The sequence below is a fragment of the Uranotaenia lowii genome, chromosome 2, assembly GCF_029784155.1.
Source record: "Uranotaenia lowii strain MFRU-FL chromosome 2, ASM2978415v1, whole genome shotgun sequence".
Lineage (NCBI taxonomy): Eukaryota > Metazoa > Arthropoda > Insecta > Diptera > Culicidae > Uranotaenia > Uranotaenia lowii.
Window position 1 is genome coordinate 18,115,705 of NC_073692.1, and position 22,162 is coordinate 18,137,866.

The following is a 22,162-nucleotide window of genomic DNA, read 5'->3' on the forward strand; positions in this document are numbered from 1 at the left end:
TTGGCTTATTTAACCTCGACAGAAACGGGATGACTGATTTGGCCTTGCTTAAGAACGATCGTTTTTTTTTTTCCGCGATCGCGTTTTTCTTCGGTGGTCCTTAAATTACATTTTTGTTTTCCATTACTAAGATTTTTTTCGAAGTTAGTCATTGGAGTGAATAATTTACTTAAACATAATGAACATTTTTGATGTGTTGGTAACGATAGATTTTCTGGACTACCGGTTTATAGAAATCGAGTTTAATCCGTGCATTTTTGTTGATTTGTGGTGTGAAGAAGATGTCTATTTAGATCGTGGAAGGAATTTTTATCAATTTGAATTGAAGATTCAAAGAAAGTTAATTTGGATCAGTGATGAAGATGAAAAAACTTTAGTGATTTTTATAAAGCTCATTATCTTTTTGAAAAGGGAAAATATTTCCGGGTTAAGTAGTAAAATAAGATTGCCGGCGTCGAAGGTTTTTTTTGCAGATTGCTTGGATATCTTCAAGGCGAAAGCAGGTCGCAGTAGAAGAGGTTTTATTCAACCACATCCATGTAACTTATCGAAAATTCTTTCTGCTCCCTTCTGAAGAGAGGGATCATAACAGGCGACTAAAATAGCTTGTACGTACACCCTCCATGGGGGTCAATGGTTTGAGTATTCAACAACTTCAATGTCAAATAACATAGAAAATTATCAAAGCAACCGTTGTTCGTATTCGCACTGTTGGTATCAATTTCAACATACTTGTTTTTATGAACAAAAAGATTCCCAATTGAGTATTCAATAGATGATTTTCTTCTCGAACAGAGTAAAATTAGAAAAGCAGAATTTCGGTTTAATTCAAATTCAAATCAATTTTTTTCCGAATGGCAATATATGGTTAATAATTCGTCCAAAAGGTCAACCAAAATATATTTTTACAATTTAAAGCATTGTAGATGGCTCTGAAGTACTCACTTCCAACAGATATACTCTTAAAGCAGATTTCTAGCGTAACATTTCAAAAGGGCGAAACTGCCAAATATAAACAAATCGAGTTAACGGTCATTCCGGATGCACGCGATTGCACTTTACCTATCAAACGCGGTTGCATCTTAAAATTACTTAAAACTTTCAAAAAATTGATAAAATTCAATTGGGCGAAACTTCCTGTTGATGCATTTTCGTTGGAACGTGAAGTTACGCCTGTTCAAAATGGAGTGAATTTTTCTATTCGTGTAGAGCCAAAAGGCGTAACTGAGTTGACCGTGTGTGACAAAACGGTTTAATTAGTTTTTGCGTGTAGGATGAATGGGCGTAACTTCAAAACCAAAACAAAAACGGCCGATCAATTGGGCGAAACTTGCAGGCGTAACTGAAATCGAAAACAATAATAGGGCGAAACTCGAAAATCTCTGAAATTACGTGAAAAAAGTTAAAGTTCTTGATAACCATCGAACAATAAGAGAATATAATGCACATTTTTTTATTTTGTTGAACAAAAAGTGGTCGATTTTATAAATAGCATTTGAATAGGTGTTCCGAATTTTCAAACGCGTTTTTCTCGTTTCGAGCTAACTGCTAGTTTCGCCCTTTTTAAATGTTACGCTAGATTTGTTTTTCCAAGACACACATTCGTTACCATTAAAGAAACTATAGTAAACAAAGAGGCGCAATCAGATCCCTTTTGAAATAATGAGCTTGCAACCCTGCTGTAGGGCTGCCTTTAAGACTGCTTAGTTTTGCTCGATTGGAATAACACTGACAGAAAATGAAAAATTCCAATCGTGACATTTCGTCTCTTTGTTTACTATAGGCTCGTTAGTTACCATGGCTAGATGCATGAATCTTGTTGCCCGAACTCTTAAGGTGGCGTTGCGAACATCGAAAGTCCGTATTGAAGAATTAATGTTAGCGGCAAAGCCAACTTCTTTATCTTGAAGTGACGGTATCTTTGCGTAGGCTTTATCTATATTTTCATGGTGATCTGCGCCACCTTTCTAGAAATTTATACAGGTTGTTTTTATCTCACCAACAAGTGTGTATGCCTCTTGAATACGAGAACTAACTATTCACAGCAGTCATGCCATTTCAAATTGTAAACAAAACATTTGAAAAAATCATAGAACTTCTTCGAAATATTAAGGTAATTTTTTCAAAAATATTTTATTAGGAAACTTTGCTTTCAAAATACCTTATACCATTTCTAGATCAAACGGAAGGTTCGCATTTACAAGGAGGAAAGGTTAGCCAAGATGGTTATTAATATCCTTTATCAAAAATCGTCAGTTAAAATTTAATTGTGCAAAAATCAGTCCATTTTCAATTTTATTTATTTCCACCATCAAGATTTTCTTGTTCCAAAGATCCATTGCTAAAATAAAAAAAACTCTTTATTTTTTAGAAAATTTAACTAAATTTACAAGAATATTAACTAATTTTGATATCACAAAAGGGCCTTTCAAAAATTTGTTTTAATTTTTTTTCATTTTTGTTTAAGACTGCAAAACGTTTGCCTTTTAAAAATATCTAAAATTATATAAGTTTTTTTTCTTTAAATTCGTAAAATTTTTAAATTTTCGAAAAACTGGAAAAAAATGAAAATAAAACATGAAATCTTTAAAATTCATCTAGAATCAATAATGTTGAATGTAATTTTTGGTGAAATATGTTTGAAAATCTGTTAAGTTATGAATATTTCTGAGAAAATTTAACTCAAAACCTCAACGCAATGATCTTATACGGAACTTTGAATTAAAAAACAGTTTTTACACCGTTTGTAAGAAAAATCGGCACTTCGTGGAAAAAATTCTCGAAGATATGCACAACAATGTAATTTAAGTGAATAAATTTAAATAATTTCAAATACTGAATAGACAATAATTTCTCTAATAGAACTCAAAATATATTTCTCACGCTATTTGTCGCGGTGGCATAGATACAGACTTTTAAAAGCAAATTATGAAGCAAACAACCATCTGTTTGATCAAAAAGGACTTATCTCGAATAAACGGTTCAAACTGTTTTACGAACCAAAAAAGGCCTTTAAACTTTCATTTTTAATAAAATTATAAGGAAGGCAAATGATGGCTATCCACAGAGGGAAAATATTGAAAAGCTTTTTGTACAATCAAAATCCCTTCCAAAGGCGATAAATAACACTCAGGTTTCCGATGACGGTTTTTTCTAATAAAAAATGGCAGAAAGTTTACCTGGGATTCAAGAAATCACGATTAAGAACTGGATCTTGAACGAAATTCGCTTAAAAATCTGTGAATTTGCTCAATTTTGCTAAACGCCTAATTTCAAACGAAATTTTTAATGAAAAAAAAGTTTTCACCGATTGTAACAAAAAATTTGGTATTCGGGAAAATTTAAATTTTGGTAAAGGGATTTTAGTCAATAAATTTCAATGAAGATTCAACGTCCAATGCTTAAAAGAGAGTGATTTCCGATAGAAAAATATCTTTCCAGAATACTTTGAAGTGATAAGAAGTAGTACAATTAGAATGATTTTTTTTTTGTAGAAAACAGTTAAAATTTGTTTCAAACATTACAAAGCTTTATAAATTGTAAGTAAATGATAGTTTGAGTGCGGCCCGCCGAAAGGATTTCAAATACGAATTAGCTCGTTTTTCTAAAAGGTTGCTCACCCCTTGTCTAAAGTATACACAGTTGCGTAAAAAAAAACTTTTGAATGTCAAACGAAGCTCGAAGTGTTTCAAACAATAAAACCGTTTTAATCAGATGTATCTAATATATCACACAAATTATAACATTAACCCTTCATTTCATGAATATTTTATTTTTTCTGGAACATTAAGGAAAAAATGCGATTTTTAATTTTTTTTTTTTTCATATAAAAAACTGGTGCAAATTAGTTATGTATTTTCTTTCCAAATAAAATTCTACTCGCTCATTTACACCAACTTTACTTTCTTAAAATTTTCTTTCCGTTTATAAAATTTCATAATCTTGAAAAGTTCTTACTAAAAAGGACCTCACTTTCCACCAATAAGACCAGTGAAATAATAATTATCAAACATAACTGACGGTGAGTAAATTCTTCATAAGATATTTTAAAGATGCAGATCCTCGCCTGTTTGTTGCTGACTTTTCATTGGCGATTGACGGTTTTGAATCCTGCAGCAGCTTTGCTTTGTGTTTCAATGAATGATCAAACTCACATCCCGCAAGATCCACGGGCAAACGGACGACTAATGGATTTCAATAAATCACTGATGAAGTTATCTGTCGTCAAATTCCACTTATTTCGTCAATCGACGAGCGACGTTTCGATGATCCCTCGCTTATGCCTTTTTGAACGGAGAACAGTAGAGGTATAGATGACAGAGTGACAACCGGTTGAAAGATCAATCGACTGTCTATCACACAACACAATACGCACTCAAACCTTTGACAAAACCTCTTCAGCCGGCTGATGATGATGGGTTAGTTGGGTACACTCAACTCAACCCCTGATCTGAACCGAAAGACAAATGCGACGGTCGTTAATTGACATTTTTCTACCTTAGTTGAAGGAACGAACGAAAGTGGGTAAGCAGGCATAGTTCCAATTTCACGGCTTCCAGTGGCCGATGGTCACGCCTAAGTCTGCGCTTAACCCATCCTCGTATGGGTAGCTCGTGATGGATTAGCTCAACTCAGGCGTTTATCCCGAAACGATATTTCAATCCGGTGTTATCGTTTTGGACCAATAACTCAAAATGTCATCGAGGATCGACAGCTTTTTTTTTCGAGCTCAAGCTTGCTTCTGATGAGACTTTGGTATCTTACTCACGATTTCCTTTATTCAAGAATTTGAAGCGCACTTCCAGGAATTTCCACCTGGAACAAAATTGCTCCGAAGAACCGTTAGATAATCTGGAGATGGTTTAATTTTACGTAAATTTATGACCATGCAAGGGAGCCCATTTAGTTAGGGGGAATCGTTACGCCAAATAGGCATAAAAATGCCAGAACTTTGCAAAACTCTAGCGAAATAGCAGTGCGTTGTCGTTCGTTGCTGGTTGTAGAAAAAGCCCAGCCAATCCATCTTCATCGATCGATAGAGAATCGATGGCTGACCGAAGTTAGCTCGGAAAAATTGGTTTGTTGCAGAAAAATTCTACGACTTTGCATTTCTTGCGGCTGTGTTAAGGTATATGAACCAAAAGAAGCATTAATTTGGCTAATCTGTTCCCGCATTGCCATGCCAAGAATCTTTCAACTTCCCCTACCTAAGAGCGCAAAAATTCAGATGGCAAGCCGGGCAATGCAAATCTCACCCAGGAGAGAAAGATCGCACTGAAAAACGATGGAATGGAAGAAACTTGTATAATGTATAGAGCCAGCTACACTGGCTGACTCCTACTGCAACCTTTCGAGTGAATAATCAATCGTCGATTAGCACGCGGGCATGGGTTCACATGTTAGTGGTTCCCAGACGATTTGTACAAACTTAAGCCGTGTGCTGCACTGGTTGAACGGGAGACTCGCATCCACTCTCGCTGAAGATCGTAACTTAACTCACGCGTGTGCGTGTAGAAACGACTATGGAGGGAGATTATTCGTTAGAAAATATTGGTCGAGATAGTGTTACGCTCATAAATGCCAACAATTTTTCAAAAAAGTCTGGAAGATTTTCAAAAAATTACTGGTGAACTTTGCAGGCGACGACGCTTTTTTTTGGACGCAAGATTGCAACATTGAAGATTTTCATTTCTTGATAAATAATCATACATTCTTATACACTACCAATGCCTAAGACCAGTGATGGTAAATTTCGCCCGTCACGCTTGACCCGACTAGTTTTGTTTCCTCAAACGACTGGCACTGTTCTCAATTGACGGAGCCTCACTACTCGCATGCAGGGATGTCAACCTTCCAGATTTTGTCTGGATCTTCCAGACTTTTTGACCTCCGACCAGACTTTTTTTTTGGTATCCAGACTTCCAGATTTTAAGTATTTCTTCCAGACAATTTCAGAGATTTTTTGATTGACAAAGTTTTTTTTTTCAAAATTTTAATCTATTTTGGCATTATTGACTACTTTAACTGACTGAGGTGGAGTAGAGTTGTTCGAGCTCACTTCGCTCTTATCAACAGCCCGGTGAGTTTTGTTCCCACCGAATGACTCTGACCAAGTTTGAATCATAATTGTCCGATATCGGACGAAAACTGTCTAGAATTTGACATTACTCGGTCCGAACGTGCATACTGGGTGAATTTGGAATCATTTCGTCCCGAACTTATTTCATCACTGGGCTGTGTGAAAAGGCATTATTTAAATACAATGAGACCAGCCGGCGGCCATGTTTCATTCTTTTCTTGGTGTTTCCGTGGCATGAAAACACGCGTTCTTGCGTCCCGTCCGCGGAAAGTGACTGGTTTTTCGGAAATTTTTGAGCAGTTTGAGACAGAGAAAGTGCGGTTTTGAAATGGGCAGGTTTGCTAAAAAAATTTTAATATGCCCGAGCTTATTTATTATTTAAATCTGAAACCTGAGACTGAAATGAAAAGACTGATATGATTTCTAAGTCAGAATCCGTTCAGAATTGTTGAATGGGCATATTCCCCAACTCGAATCAGTTACTAGAAACGAAAACTCTGTACCCGAGCAGACATTGATACCCGAATTGATAGCAAACTGAGATCATTATAAGGTGTCTACAGCAAACTGATAGCATTTTTTGCTGTCGAATTTTGAACGAGAGCAAAATTAGGCATAATTAAGGTCTCAAATAATTTTATTTGACAGCAAACTGAGACCACATTTAGGTATCAACAGCAAATAATGAGCACAATTTGGTGTAGAATTTTAAATGATAGCAAAACTAGGCATAACTAAGGTACCCATATATTTCATTAATAAAAATCTGAGACCAATATTATAGCATAATTTGCTGTACAACTAACCCAACAGCAAAATTCGGCATAATTGAGGAACACTTAATTTAAAAAAAAAAAAGAAATCAAATTTGTAGCCTCATCTGGCAAATAATTTATTTAATTTTTTTCTTCATAGAAAGAAAACATTGATAGCAAAAATAGGCAATGATAAGCTATATTATGTATTTTTCACAGCAAAAATAAAATCATTCAATTTCGACCATCGCTCAACGCACAAATTTATGTTGTGTTTAGAATACACAACGTGGTTTGTAGAATGGCAAACAATGAAATTGACTATGCGTTGGAAGGAAAACCTTATTTTATGCTCACAGAAAGTCAATTCTTAAAGTCAGATTCTCTTATGAGAATCTGAGGTAACACCTTAAACTAAAAATTAACTCATTCATTCAAATCCATTCATACGCCCCCATCCATTCATGTTACAGAATCCATCTCTGCGAACTCCGACACTCATACTAAAAAAACAAACTAACTGGCAACCTCTGGCAACCACAACCCAAACGTCAAACCATGATGAATCTAGATATGGTGGTCTCACTTTGGCAAAAAGTAGGCGAGGGTTGGATGCGGCGGTGGGGGCGAAACGCAGCCGAAATTTGACAGTTGGCTGTTGGCTGGGCTGGCTGGGATGCCAGGTGCTCTGATTTTTGTAAAACACGTAGTTTTGCCAATCATCAATTACTTTTTTCAGTATGGCTGAACGTGAAATTCGGCATGTGAGACCACCATACTAGATTCATCATGCGTCAAACCAAAATCAAAACAAACTCGCGAAAACTCGACGTGCGTTTCCGGATTTTTCTGCTGTTTCGACTGAAAAGCTGGACGTTCCTCGTACGGTGGCCGATAACTCGACCGGTGGACGGATAAACTGGTGTTCGGGGCTGCCGACTACACTGGACCAAGGACCGTCAGCTGTTTGTTTCGTTCCAACTATGGGGTGTAAGTTTGTCTTTTCTTTTTTTTTTTTTAGCAATCACTACTGTGTTGCTGCTAGCGGGATTGAATTTGCGACAAGATCCGGATGATGCTGCGTGCGATGATCCGCATCAGCTATACCCGTGCTGAGAACGGTGATCCGGGTTGGTCTGGGTTGAGTTTCCCCCAGCTGAGAACGGTGAACTGGGTTCGAGAAAAATCTGGGCGACGGAACGGGAGAACGACGAAATCAAGAACGGTTCTGGTTTCATGTAGCGGCTTAGTTGTATCGTAGAATGGTAAGTAAATGAAACTATCGGACATTAATTTAGTTTTTCCCATCTCCCAGGTTGCACTTTCGACAGCCGTAAAAGGACCTACAACTCGTGTTCTTGTGATGAACCATAGGAGCTTCGAAAATCAACAGAGGTGATGGAGGATAACTGGCTCGATCTTCATGGCGTCAGTTGATTCGACGCCTAAGGGAAAAACTCACTAAAGTTGATGATGGCTGGAACCAAAAATCATCTGGAAAAATCGTGAGTGTTTTCCTTTTATTATTACTTATCTAGTTTAAGGATTATCTTATTATTCAGAGTAAGGGAACTAGGAAATTAAAATTTTGCTTTTGGTTTTGTGCGGTTGCTTGATTTGCTTTTTACAACTCGCGCTGATATTTTCCGAGGTTAAAGGATGCCGCTTATAAATTTCCCGTTAGTTTCCGGTACTCTCCCCGCGAATAAACATCTTTACCCCTCGTGGGTGTGTTGAGATGTCGTTTTGTACACTATCGGTGTTTTTGAGACTTGGTTCTTCTCGCGAGTCCTTCGATATTGTTGTTTTCCCGTAGATGTTTTTTTGTTTGTTCGTGAAAATTAGACACAAAGCAGGAATAGATGTATGTATGTATCAGTGATTGAAATCCTCAACCATTTTCTCATCAGAGGCATTCAAAATACACACTTTGAGGCCTCGTATAGTAATACAGGAGACGATATATATACATTCATTCAAACCTCCCTCCATGAGGAGGATCTGCTCCGAGAGACACTATCCGTTCGCTGCTCAGAACGAACTCTCTCAACGTTCGGTCGCTACATGATGCATGAAATAGACGAGGCACACATACTCATTTACGTTATTGAATTTGATGGACTCAAGCCGATAGCTGCGTTGAGGAGAACATCTTCAACCTCGCCGCAAAGGTTGAGGCAACAACGACAACAACCGAACTTATTGCATTGCATAGGCCCGCAACGTATGGAGCAAAGAGAGGATGGGAAAAGAAACGAAAAAACTAGCTGCCTGCGTGCGGTTGCTGTGCAATAATAGCAATAGCAGAAAAACCTCGGGTATTCGATCCAGGCACAAACGAGGAGACTCGGGTTTGCTCTGCCTTTTGAATTCGGTTCCGTCAAGAATGTAACAGGAGATGAGTGAGAGCCATTCGTTTGGTTTTTTGGATTCGCTGCCTCGAATGCAGCGATGCCACACATACCGATTTTCCGGTATTTATACCGATTTTTGAGCAAAATTTTGACCAAGAATCGGTATATACCGATTACAGATTTTTGGCAAAACATACCGATTTCATACCGATTTTTAAGATTTTAACTGAAACTCCATTCTACTTCCACATTCCCACTTAATTCAACCTATCCTCGTAAAGGTCCCGTAGAAAGGAAACAAAGTGCGGTAGCTGGCGTGGCGTAACTTTGATCTGTACAACTTTTAAAGTACCCTGCAAAGATATCCACGGTTCACTCTCATAATTCGTTCAGTTTTTCGCGCTGTTTTGTTCCTATGTTCTGTCAAATGATGCACTATTATAGTGCTCAACCTCAAAGCCAATGGACTCAGCTCAAGGCTGATATTTGACCTTCTGCGACTGCCAGCAAAGGTAGAAGTTTCTAAAGACATTGACCATTGACAATGCTCTTGTCTCCTGAGTTGCTAACTTTTCAAGGGAAAATATATACCGTTGGAATAAAATCCTTGTTCAACTTGTCGTCAGATGTGGTATGTCAAGATTTGAAGTGCAATCAGATACACGGTTTGTCATATCATCTGTATAATCTTCAATCCTTCTCCATCTTGTTAGCCAAGTAAATGATCACATGGCAAAATGGGTATTTTCAATTTTAGAAAAACTATGTGTTTTAAAATATTTTTCTTGGGAACACCTTGTTTTAGAACACGTTTCTCATTTATTTCCGCATAAAATTCTTGGGTTTTCATATGACTAATGCGTGATTTTTCAAAAAGTAAAATTAATTTTCCATTGCCTGAAAAAAAAATTGAAGCAACAACTCTCTCAACTTTCTGCAATCATTTCTTTTTTTAATCGCTAGAACTCTTATCTAATACTTAAGGCTTTGAAAGCTGAAATGGCCAGTTTGGCAAAAAAAAAACATCAACCAAACGAAGAACATCAACTTGGGTCCATGTTTACCTCGAACATCAAAAAGCCATTAGATTTGTAAGTGCTTACTAAATTAAAATTTACTTTAGGTTGACCTGGTTCTATTGCCTTATCTAATTTATCAAATTTACATCCCACTTTAGCTAAACATCAATTAAAGTACCAAGTTTTTACTTCAATAATATGCCTAAACCACGTGTAACCTGAAGGTGATCGCCATGCCCTTATTTTTCTTATCAAACGGTAGCTTTTGAATTAGATTTCCATTCAATTATGAGTACTGGAAAGAAATGTTTTCATTTATGATTTTTACTTTTCGTCTGCAAAAGCAGATAGTTTAAAAATGAAAAAAATGTATAAGTCGTAACAATCATAAAGTTCTGTTAAAATTTAAAAACTGTCTTTTTATGTAAACTTGCGTTACTTAGAACCAAGTTACGGAAAAAATGGAATAATATATGCTAAAACACACTTAGTCGGCTAGTTTTATACTAAAAATTAACATCCATGAGAGTTCTTAGACTTGCTTTTTATTGCAAGCTTCCATTTATATTAAAAATACGCTAGGAAGTTGAAAATGTAAATATTTTTGAATATCCACCTCAAATACCGATTTTCATACCGATTTTTGGGATTTCCATACCGATAAAAGATTTTTTTGGGTTCCAAAATACCGATGAAAATGTGACATCACTGCTCGAATGTATATTGCTTCTTGAAGGTGGGCCATGTGAGAGCGTATGCATCATCGGTTTTGTCGTTTTCGCTGCCTCAAAGCAACCTTTGCTTCCGAGTAAAGCGTTGAGCGAGAGCAGGGATGCCAGGTGTTGAGGATGAAAAATCTGGGCAATTTTCAAAAAAAGTCTGTGTGTGTCTGTGCATAAGGAAAATCACAAATTTGGTACTTAAATTCGATGAATCGTGAGAGCGGAGGAGGGGGGGGGGGGGGTGTTTGTGCTATGGTGTTCGGGTTATTGTCGAGTTGATAACTGTATAACAATTAACAAACACTGTTTCCTACCAAGTACCATGCCGATCTTATTAAAAAAAAAAAAGTTTAATGAATGATTGGGCAAATACCAAAAAAAACGAGCCTGATTTCAGTCCAATCTGCCACTTACGGATCAAATCCGATACATAAATATTGATTTTATCACTCAATTTAGAAAGTCTGCAAAATCTGGGCACTCTCAGCAAAAATCTGGGCAAAATCTGTGTCTGACCAATATCTGGACGAAGGGTCAAAAGTCTTGGTTTTACAGACAAATCTGGGCACCTGGCAACCCAGAGCGAGAGATGGTTGATCAATTCATGCTCAGCAAAATTCAATCACTGGTATGTATGTATGTAGACAACACATGCATTTTATAAACTTGGTAGTTTTTGCTTAGATAATCTGTTTCTCACGCGTTGTCTGCCCAAAGGCGCATTATTGTAGGCAAATTCTGTTTTTTTATGCCAAAATTTAGGATTTTTATTTATACGTTCAGGCGGTTGGTCGACATTTTTCTTGTGAATTGACGATACTAACTTGAATTGAAATTTTTATTGCTATCACGCCTGGAAAGTCAAATTTGTTCTTATTTTGCTTGGCATAATGTGGTACACAGCAAAAATGAGAGCAAAGATCTTCATTCTTAGCAAAGCGATCCCGAGCAGAATTTTATGGCAAAATTATAGCAAATTTTGCTATCACGCCCTGAGAGCCAAACTTGCTCTCATTTTGCTTGACATAAGGTGGTACACAGCAAAACTGAGAGCAAAAATTTTCATACTTGGTTAGCAAAGTGATACCTAATTTTGCTAAAATTGAGACCTTGACTACACCTCGTTTTCCAAGAGCTTGGAGAGCAAAATGATACTAACACAGGGCATCAAATATTTTCTTCCACAGCAAAATTTGACATCAATATGCTTTCAAATCTTTCCCAAAACGAGGTATCGTTTACGACTTAAAATTATCAAAATATGGCGTGACTTTGTTAACCTTGTATGAACATTGTTGTTTTAATTTTTGCTGTGTTCCACGTCATGTCTAGAAAAAAAAGAACATATTTGAAACTAATGGCGTGATAGCAAAATTTTCTTTAATTTTGCATTTATAGTATGCTCAAGAAAACTAATAATCCACAGATTTAAAAAAAAATTGATTACATAACTTGTTCAGTAGGGGCTAAACTAAATATTTTCAATTTTCAACAAGGTTTGCCTCCAAAAATCTTCCATCTGACTAAACGCCTGGAATTATATTTAGAAAGCAGTTTTCATCAAGAACCAAATTTGATAAACTTAAACGCCTTAGTACAGACTAAGTGTGAATGATATATACTGCCACTATTCGCAAAACTGTCCCATATGCATTTTCATCATTTATCAGTTTATCTATAAAAAAAAGTTCTAATACAGTTAGTTCTTCAATGTAGATTAAACACTTTCATAACTTTCATATATATGTTGAAGATATATAAAAAATACCAAGTCTTGTCAGTCCCGTGTGAAATATACCCGCAAAGCTGTCCCATATGTTATTTTCAAAAGCATGCTTTAAAATTGCTCCTCTAATTTAAGTAAATTTTACAAATATTCATACAATGTGTGCGACAAAATAAGTATAATTGAAATTACTAAAGTTAGACTAGATAAAACTGTACAGTAAAGTCAAAAATAACACTTTCCTTTAAATTATTTTTGTAGCCTAAATGCTTTGCTGTTTCTCATTCAGCATTAATTCATCTTTTATTTATAGTCTTTTTTAAAAGATCATTGACCGTTAAACTTTCGAAAAGATGAAGGTATAGTTTGTAAAATTCATGAAACGTTATTTATTTTATTTTAGACCTACTCAATTCTTATTCAAATTCCAAAACAAAAATACAATGGACGATATTTTACAACAATTATCGTAATATCTGTGAAGAAAGAAATAGAAAAGGTCAAGTTTTAACCGAGAAATCCACGCAAGTTTATAAAAACCTTTAAAGCGGTTTTTCTCGATTTGTTGTTTTTCTCGTTCTGTCCGCATGGGACAGCTTTGCCGGCAGCGGCAGTATAGATGTTACAAAAGAACAAACAAAAATTAAGTGCGTTGTCTACACAAAGGCGTTAAAAATCTGAATAACAAAATTTGTTCTTATGGTAGGTATACTTGGATGTACATATACTGTTTAACGGAATCCTATTTACCGGAAAACTACAGCAAGCGACAACTAAGTGTTTCAAAGTTCAAGTAACTGGTGAAATGCAACTTCTTTCGGCAATAACCCGTTTGAGCAGAAAAAATAAATGCAAATACTGAAAAAGTAGATACAAGTAAAATCGTATTATTCAAAATGGTTGATATGAACGTGATGAATATAAATCATCCTATTAGAGCTTTTGAGAAAGTTTAGTTCAGGTCAATATACGATAGATTGGAATAAGAATGACAAATAATTCGAATTAATTTAGAATTGTTTTTACACAGCATTGAGCTTTCATTTTAAAAACGATTCAATTTTGAATAAATCCTAAACCGCTTTCCCCTTCCCCAACTCCCCCCCTCAACATTCGATCCGGCTAATCGATTTAATTTTTAATCAACAAACTTCGAATAAAGAACAGTAACCGAAAAATCTAACGCCCATAACCAGACAACGAATTGTTCGTCATTGAGAAGAACACAATTTGTTGACTCATATACATAAATCATAAGCATTGCCTGCACAAAGGCGTTTCAAATGTGTCATTGAAAAAATGCAGAACATGATCTTAAGATTGAGAGCAATGAATGCATCAGTAGGACTTTTAAAAACTTGATGTACATAAAATTGTTGATTATGGTTCAAAATATTATGGTTTCTATGTGAATCTGCAGTTTTTAGTTGTACTGTCTCGACTCTGAAGCTCATTTGATACTGTGCTTATAGTTAGCCTGTTTAAATCGTTTGTAGGAAAAAGTGCTACCGTTGCGGGAAATCTCGTGAAACCGATCATAATCAGCCTACCGAAAATAATTTCAGCTAAGACCTAAGGACCTAATCTTTACCTGTATGATAGGTTTACCTCATGTCAAACTAAAGGCATGTTCATTTATCTTAAGTTAATTCTGAATGTTAGTAATAGTAAAAATAAGAACAATTACCTGCAGAACAACCTTCTGACAAAGCATGAATGAGCGATTTTACCCCCAGGTTCAAAGGAACAGTCGATCTGAACAAATCTTGTAGATGCTGAGAAAATTGTCCTCTTCGCCCATTCGCCCGGAAGCTGCAACATGCTGCAGAAGATGATGTTGGTAAACGGGTAGTTTACTGGATGCGAAATTTGGACGAATCGTTCCGTGCAAAAAGAGTTGGCCTTTGCAATCGTACCGTCAGGCAAGACACATCGATAGCTGGACAGGGAACAGTACATTTCAATAGTTCAACTTGGCAATACGCGGAGGGATTATCTAAACCTCTTTATCGTCGGTCACCTTTACGCCTTGATTCATTACGATGGGCTCCTGTCGGGAATTTATTGTGACTTCAAAGCTCTGATGAAAGTCAGCTGTGAGTATAATAAAAAATGTTCTCAACGTGTCCATCCCATTCCTGCAGCTTCTACAGCCACTTTAACTTTTACAATTTCTCCTCCGAGGAAAAATTCTAAATCCATTTTTTAACCTGAATATTTTGCATTACTTGATAGAAAGGTTTTAACGATGAAAAAAGGTTTTTCAATATTACCAATCTAGATATGACTGTATGCAATCAGAAAGGAACAAAATCTTTAACTTTATTTTTTTTTCAATTTGGATCCCGATAACTTTTAATTTATAATAACAATAATAACAATTTATAACAATGAATCTGCGATTTGAAATAACAATTCCTAAATGAACCTGGATTCCGGAATATAAATTGCTAAACAGATGGTTTATATTCTGAACTTTTAATTTTTGATATAACGTATTATTTTAAAATTTTAGTATTGAAATAAGCTTCTCAACACCTGGGTAGGGAGGATAGAAATTCGCTGCATCATTTTTCATAGCCAAACTATTGAGATAGTGGTTGATGTGTTTCGATTTCAAGGATTTGTGATGTCCATTACCAACCAAATGCATTCTTATTTTTGAAAAATCATTTATTTTGGCAGAAATTAACCCAATAACTGGATAGAGCTGTTGAAACTTTGCATTTTAGAACCGACAAAAGCTCAACGTGATATCATTTTTCAAATTTTCTAAAAGGAATGATAAAGCTTAATACAATAACCCAAAGAAAATAAAAGAATCAATGTTTGCACTGGTCGGTGAAATGATCAGAAAAATTTGATGTTCGGGCGTTTTTTTCGTTTTTCGATTCTATTCTCCCCGACTAGCTCAACACTACAATGTTCCAGACATTTATACCCATTTCCAGACATTTCGGCCCAATTGTTCCAGACATTTTTTGAAAATAGGTGGCAACCCTGCTCGCATGACGGATAAAGCACGACAACAATCAACATTTCTCCATCATCGACTGGCGAAGCTCCTACACATGGTCAAAATTTCTCCTGAGAGTGACTGGCAAATCTCTTCACACTTCGACCGGCTGCTGACGGCAGGTACAACGACTTGCTGGCAGAGAGCAACAATAGCAATAAAAAACTGAAAACGAGCTTGCTGGCAGGAGCAACAATAATAATAAATGCTTTTCTTGTTCCTCTTCGGTCGTCTTCGGCTTGTTGGCAGGAGCAACAATAATAATAAATGCGTTTCTTGTTCGTCATCGGTCGCTTGAATGCGATTGCTTGACTAGGTTATTATTTTAGCTTCAAATGAATGGGGAATGAATGACTGGCAAACGAAGTGACTGGTCGTTAAGGAACAGTAAATTGAGTTTGACGGACCAAGAGGCTTCACAGTCACAGCTTCACGCCTCATGACGATGACTTTTGCCAAGCATGCCTAAGACTATTGTGGTAGAAGCGAAAGGATTAATTTTAATGCTTTACTCCCTCTTTCAGCTCCATCTTCGTATTATTCCTCACTTTACAATTATAACTTTGAATCATTTTACCATGAAAATTTGAAATTTTTGCTGTTTTTTTAAAACATATCATGTCCAAACACAAAAGTCTGGAAATGTCTGGAAGAAATGATAAAAGTATGGAAGTTTGGAAACCTTAAAAAATTCTGGCGGTAGGCCAAAAAGTCTGGAAGATCCAGAAAAAAATCTGGAAGGTTGACATCACTGGTTACGCTGGCAAGAATCGGCTACACATCTCTCCTCCACACCAACGAAAAAACCAACTAAAAACAGAAGTAAAGTTTTTAAAAAATGACTAGACTGTCCCGTTTGTCCAGCGAGCGACGAAGAAGCATCCTTCTCGGTTCATGTTCAAGCATAATGTCAATCTCAACACTTTCAAATGATGAAGACCATATAAAATCCTAAAATTTGACGTTTCTCTCGCCAGCCAGCCAATTACACGCTTAGGATAATTTCCTCATTTCTGAGTCGTTTATCATTAATACAGTAAATGAGGACAGACTTTTTTTTAATTAAAAGGGATTGGTTGTGAATGACCCATGGAATAAACTATGAGTTGAAGTCGAATTTCGTTGTCTGCCGCCATATAAAAATCCAAGATGGCGGCTTGGACTGAACTTCAAAATGTTGTAAATGACTTAAAATCGCATGAATCCCCAACACGGGTGAAACGAGTAGAAATCGAATTTCGTTATCTAACGTCATCTTGAAATCCAAGACGGCGGCATCCGCTCAACTTTAAATGGTGTGAATGACAAAAAGTCGCATTGGGTGAAAGGGCTTAACGAGAAAAAGTCGATTTTTTTTATTTCCAATGCCATCTTCAAATCCGAGATGGCGACTTCCACTGAACTTTGAAATGCTGTAAATTACTTAAAATCAAATTAAACCCCCACAATATGAGTATTGAGAGAAATAGCTAACTTAGCAGAAGGTGAATTCCGCTATCCGACGACATCATGAAATCCAAGATGGTGGCTTCCATTGAACTTTAGAATGCTGTTCATGACTGAAAATCACATGAAAGCCGCACAATATGGGTATTTGGTGGAAGGGCTAAACTAGAAGAAGTCGAATTTCGCTATCGGATGCCAACTTAAAATCCAAGATTCCGGCTTCCACTGAACTTTAAAATGTTGTTAATTACTGAAAATCGCATGAAACTTCCATAATATGAGGATTAGTTGAAAAGGATCAACGAAAAGAAGACCAGTTTCGCTATCAGGCGTGAAATGATTTTATTGACTAAAAATCGCATCAAAATCCCACAATATGGTCTTTGGGTTAAATGGCTCGGTCAGTTTAAGTCGAATTTCTCTCTCAGACGTCGTATTGAAATCCAAGATGGCAACTTTTGCTGAACCTTAAAATTATTAAACCCTCAAGTAAGTTATCGATACTACGGATAGAAATTGTGGGCTATTAAAAAAAACCATTAACTGAAAATGTGTACAAACATACCCTAATCGTTTCAAAATCCTCGTTTTCGTCAGCTGCCTTTTACTTTTAGAGGAGCTAGACCACGTTCCTTAACGCACGCACCGTTCGCTAGCACTTGGAATGCGATGTTTGAACAGAGAGCAGTTGCTTGCCTGTAATATATGTAAAACTATTTCCAAAAAGATCTTCCGAATGATGAAAGTTACCACAACACATTTTCCATTCGACTTAAATTCAATGAAAATTAAACTTTGAACAGGTATAAAAAAACATTTCCGGTAGCAAAATTCTAATTTTCTTACCATCGATCTTCGATCAGTATTATCAAATGTTCCATTTAGCACCGAATATTTTCAAATTTGTCTGGTGTTTTGTGAAATATACCTCGCGTTTTGACATTTCAGCTCATAATATCATAATTTTGATCGCAGTGCCTTCTTAGTGTCTTTTGCTTAGACTCGGTAGGCTGTGCTCAAGATGTTTGACGTAACTTTTCCGGCAGCAATTTTCCTAAAGTGAAATAGTAAAAAAAAAAAGGTTCATAAATGTTGTTATTGAAGGCTAGGGCATAGACAAACATACATGACACGTTGAAGAGAAATCTACAAATTTTTCGCAAAACTGCTTACATTGCCATCATGACAAAATGCAGCCGTGAACCGGTTAGGAAAATGTAGAATCATCATGATACCCATGAAATCAAACTTTTCATAAAATATTGTGAACAGACAGATTATTCTGGATTATTGCAGAAATCAAGCCTAATTTAAAAAGCGCTTATTACCTACTTTTTGGTACCTAAAATCCGTATGGTGCTTAAAAACTTGACAGACTTTATTATATAGGTACGACCTACTTTGTTTACTTTCAAGCTTTGTGTGTATAAGGCTCCATGGGAATATTAAAAACAAACTGCTACTATGATGGAAAGTTTTAATATTCAGACTTGTGAATCCTGGTAGTGACACTGCCTAGTCTGTGGTAGGGTTTCGAGTAGCATCACTTAAATGGGACCCTGAATTATGCTTTGCTTTACTACATGAACGCTCCATCGTTCCAGATTTGAATTTGCGATTCCGTTTTCCGAATGAATTGAATCATTTTTGCTGTTTCCCATAATCAACAACGGAGACAGAGAACCTGAGTTTGTAAGACCTTACCTGTTTTTCATTCCCTCATATGCATAGTTTAATGGTAAAACTGACAATCTTATTTATAACAAAACTAAAAAATAGATTTCAACTCTCCATTCCTCCATAGAATTCATTTTTTAAATTCATGTTGTGTAAGAGCATAGGATTATTTTGCTGCCAATTTTGGGCAGGCTTTCTTGTCGAATACCTAATGTTTAAATTAACAATTAGCCTAAAAAGCGGATTTTTTCTAGTGCCTTTAGTACCCTTCTAAATTAAGGAACCGGAAATACACGAAGAACACGTACATCTATATATATAAAAAGCAATTTCTGTGGGTTTGTTTTTTTGTTCGTTTGTCCACTATAGGCTCAGCCATCTTAAGAGCTAGAGAGCTGAAATTTGGCATGGATACTCATTAGGACCAGGAATGATGAAAAATGTTTTTAGATTTTTGGATGACCCCTTCTAAAGGGGGTCGTCCATACAAGACAAATATTGTTTTCGCGATATTGACGTTATTTTTTGTCGGATTGTGACAAAATTTTGCACATAGGGGTTTTCAGAGATGAGAAATTGGTACCAGATATTTAATTTCGTGTCAGGGGTCGGCAAAAGGGGTCGTCCATATGAACAGTTCAGTGTTTTTACTATATTGACGTTATTATGCATTGGATTGATGTGAAAATTTGCACATGAGTGTTTTGAGCGACAAGCAATCGATTACAGGTATTAAATTCAGGGTCCGGGGTCGGCCAATGGGGTCATTCATATCAGCTTTTTAATGTTTTTACGATATTGGCGTTATTATACATTGTATTGAGTTGAAAATTTGCAGACGGGGATTTTAAGGAATGGACAATCGATTCCAGTTATCAAATTTTGTAGGAGGGGTCGGCAAAAGGGGTCGTCTATATCAACTGTTCAATGTTTTTGCGATATTGGCGTTATCATAGATTTGTTTTTGATGAAAATTTGCATAAGAGTATTTTGAGGAACGATCAATCGATTCCAGGTTTCAAACTCAGGGCCAAAGATCGACCAAAGGGGTCGTCTATATTAACACTGTTTTTGCGATGTTAATGCTTAAATACATTGGATTAAGATGGAAACTTGGTACTTGGAAGTTTCAAGGAACGAGTAATATATTTGAGGAGTCGAATTGTTATTCAGAGGTCTGCGAAAGGGGTCGTACATATAAACTGTTAAATGTTTTTGCGATATTGCCGTTATTATGCATTGGATTGAGATGAAAATTTCCACATAGATGTTTTAAGGGACGCTCAATTGTTTTAAATTTCAAATCTCGAGTCAGGAGTCGGCAAAAATGGTCGTCCATATTATTTGTTCACTGTTTTTGTTATATTATGGGTTAATCTGCGAGTCGAGTGACGTGACTCATAAAATTTCACTTCTTTATTTCACTTCAGTAAATGTTCCAGAGAAGAAACGTTAGTATGAACGAGCTCCAAAAATCTTTCATAAGACATTTGAGCTGAAACTTCTAGCCTAGAGTGGTTTCTGGAGTCGGCACAACGATGTGACGATTTTGCACATCACGTCACGTGACTTTCAGAATATGGGACAATGGGACCATTGTCTTGATTATACATCTGATTATAATGAAATTTTGCACATGGGAGTTTTACAGCACATGTAATTGATTTCACGTGTCAAATTTTGACAAGGAATCAGCAAAAGGGTTCGTCCTAATATTTTCGATTTTTTTTTGCAATAATTACGTTGTTATTCATCATATCGAGGCAAAAATTTAAACACGAGAGTTTTGCAGGACGAGAAATCGATTCTTGATAACAAACTTTCTAAAAGACGACAGAAAAATGTTTAATGTTTTTGCAATAATTGTTTTATTATGCATGAGATGCAGACTAAAATTTTTTCACGGGTGATTTACAAAACGGTCAATTGTTTTATAAATTAAAATTTTTATTACGACGATAGTAGACATCATCAAAATTCAAAATTTCGTTGTTATGCATCCAAAAAAGACCAAATACATCAGCTTTAGAGTGAAAAGCGAAACGAAGTTCGTACGGGATCAGCTAGTATGTTACAAATTTTAAGGGAATTTCCAACGAAAAATCTGAGTATTACTCTATACTACCCTTTAGTTTGTATGGTGGCCCCTTTGCAATGAAGTAAAGTGGCTTCAAACTTCGTTGAATCCATTACCGGCTTTAAAAACTTTTCCAGGCTAATTTTCACACTGTTCAGTAGTTTCCACGTCCATTGAGGACATAAAGACATGACAAGCCTTTTATAAATAAGATAAGAATACATTTTTCTACTGAGCACCACTGAGTTCTCAGTCCAATACCTGATCCCAATCGAAGCAAATCCAAATGGAATGGATCACACTCGCTCGTCGTTTTGGTTCGATCGCGCCGCCCAGCTTAGGTTGGTACCTTCTACGAGAGAGGGTAAGTGAGTCAGTTTGCTGGAAAAATGTTTGCCACGAACCCTGAGGAGCGATCGCTCAGAGGACTCGGTGGCGTGGCGAATATAACGAGATCAGGCAAAACGGCCCTCGCGAGACTGTCAGGAGGCAAGGTAACCCCCAGAGGTCCTCGGTTCCCGTTTGCGTTCCCAATATCCCCAACATTCGTTCCAACCCGAAAGGAACCCTCGGTTACTGGTCAATGCAGATCAGCGCCAGAAGAAAGACCATCAGGGCCACGAGATACTGCTCTGCGCTGCGCCGGGCCAAGAGACCGGGCAGGACCACACACGTCGATTTTTGCTGGCGTGGAGTTTATTTTCCCATACCATCATCATCATCATCATCAACATCATCATAAGCAGCGGCAACAACAATCTCGTTCCCGGTCACCTTTTTCCCCATATCTACAACAACAGGCAAGTTGCAGTTTTAAGCTAGCGAAAAAGTGCAACTGGCTTAAATATTTGCCGGACAGGGTTGCCGGTAAAATAAATCTTGTTGTTTTTTATTATTAAAATAAGCCATCTTATAATAATTTTTGAGGAGTATTTAATAAACAAAATCTATGACTAAGTTGGAGGCCTACTCTGAAATGTCAAAACTAGCAAAAATATCACAAAAATCAGAAAAAAATAAAAATGATAAAATGTTGAAAAAAAATGACAAAAAAGACAAAACTGACAAAAATGACAAAAATGACAAAAATGACAAAAATGACAAAAATGACAAAAATGACAAAAATGACAAAAATGACAAAAATGACAAAAATGACAAAAATGACAAAAATGACAAAAATGACAAAAATGACAAAAATGACAAAAATGACAAAAATGACAAAAATGACAAAAATGACAAAAATGACAAAAATGACAAAAATGACAAAAATGACAAAAATGACAAAAATGAC

General features: G+C 36.3%; 1 protein-coding gene across 1 annotated transcript in view; it reads left to right on the forward strand.

The window, feature by feature from the left end:
• The window catches only part of LOC129741124 (segmentation polarity homeobox protein engrailed-like), a 57,122-nt gene that overhangs the window by 24,656 nt on the left and 10,304 nt on the right, over positions 1–22,162 (forward strand). Inside the window, 1 exon segment of the mRNA XM_055732829.1 lies at positions 21,435–21,671. Coding sequence (XP_055588804.1) covers positions 21,435–21,671 — 237 coding nt within the window.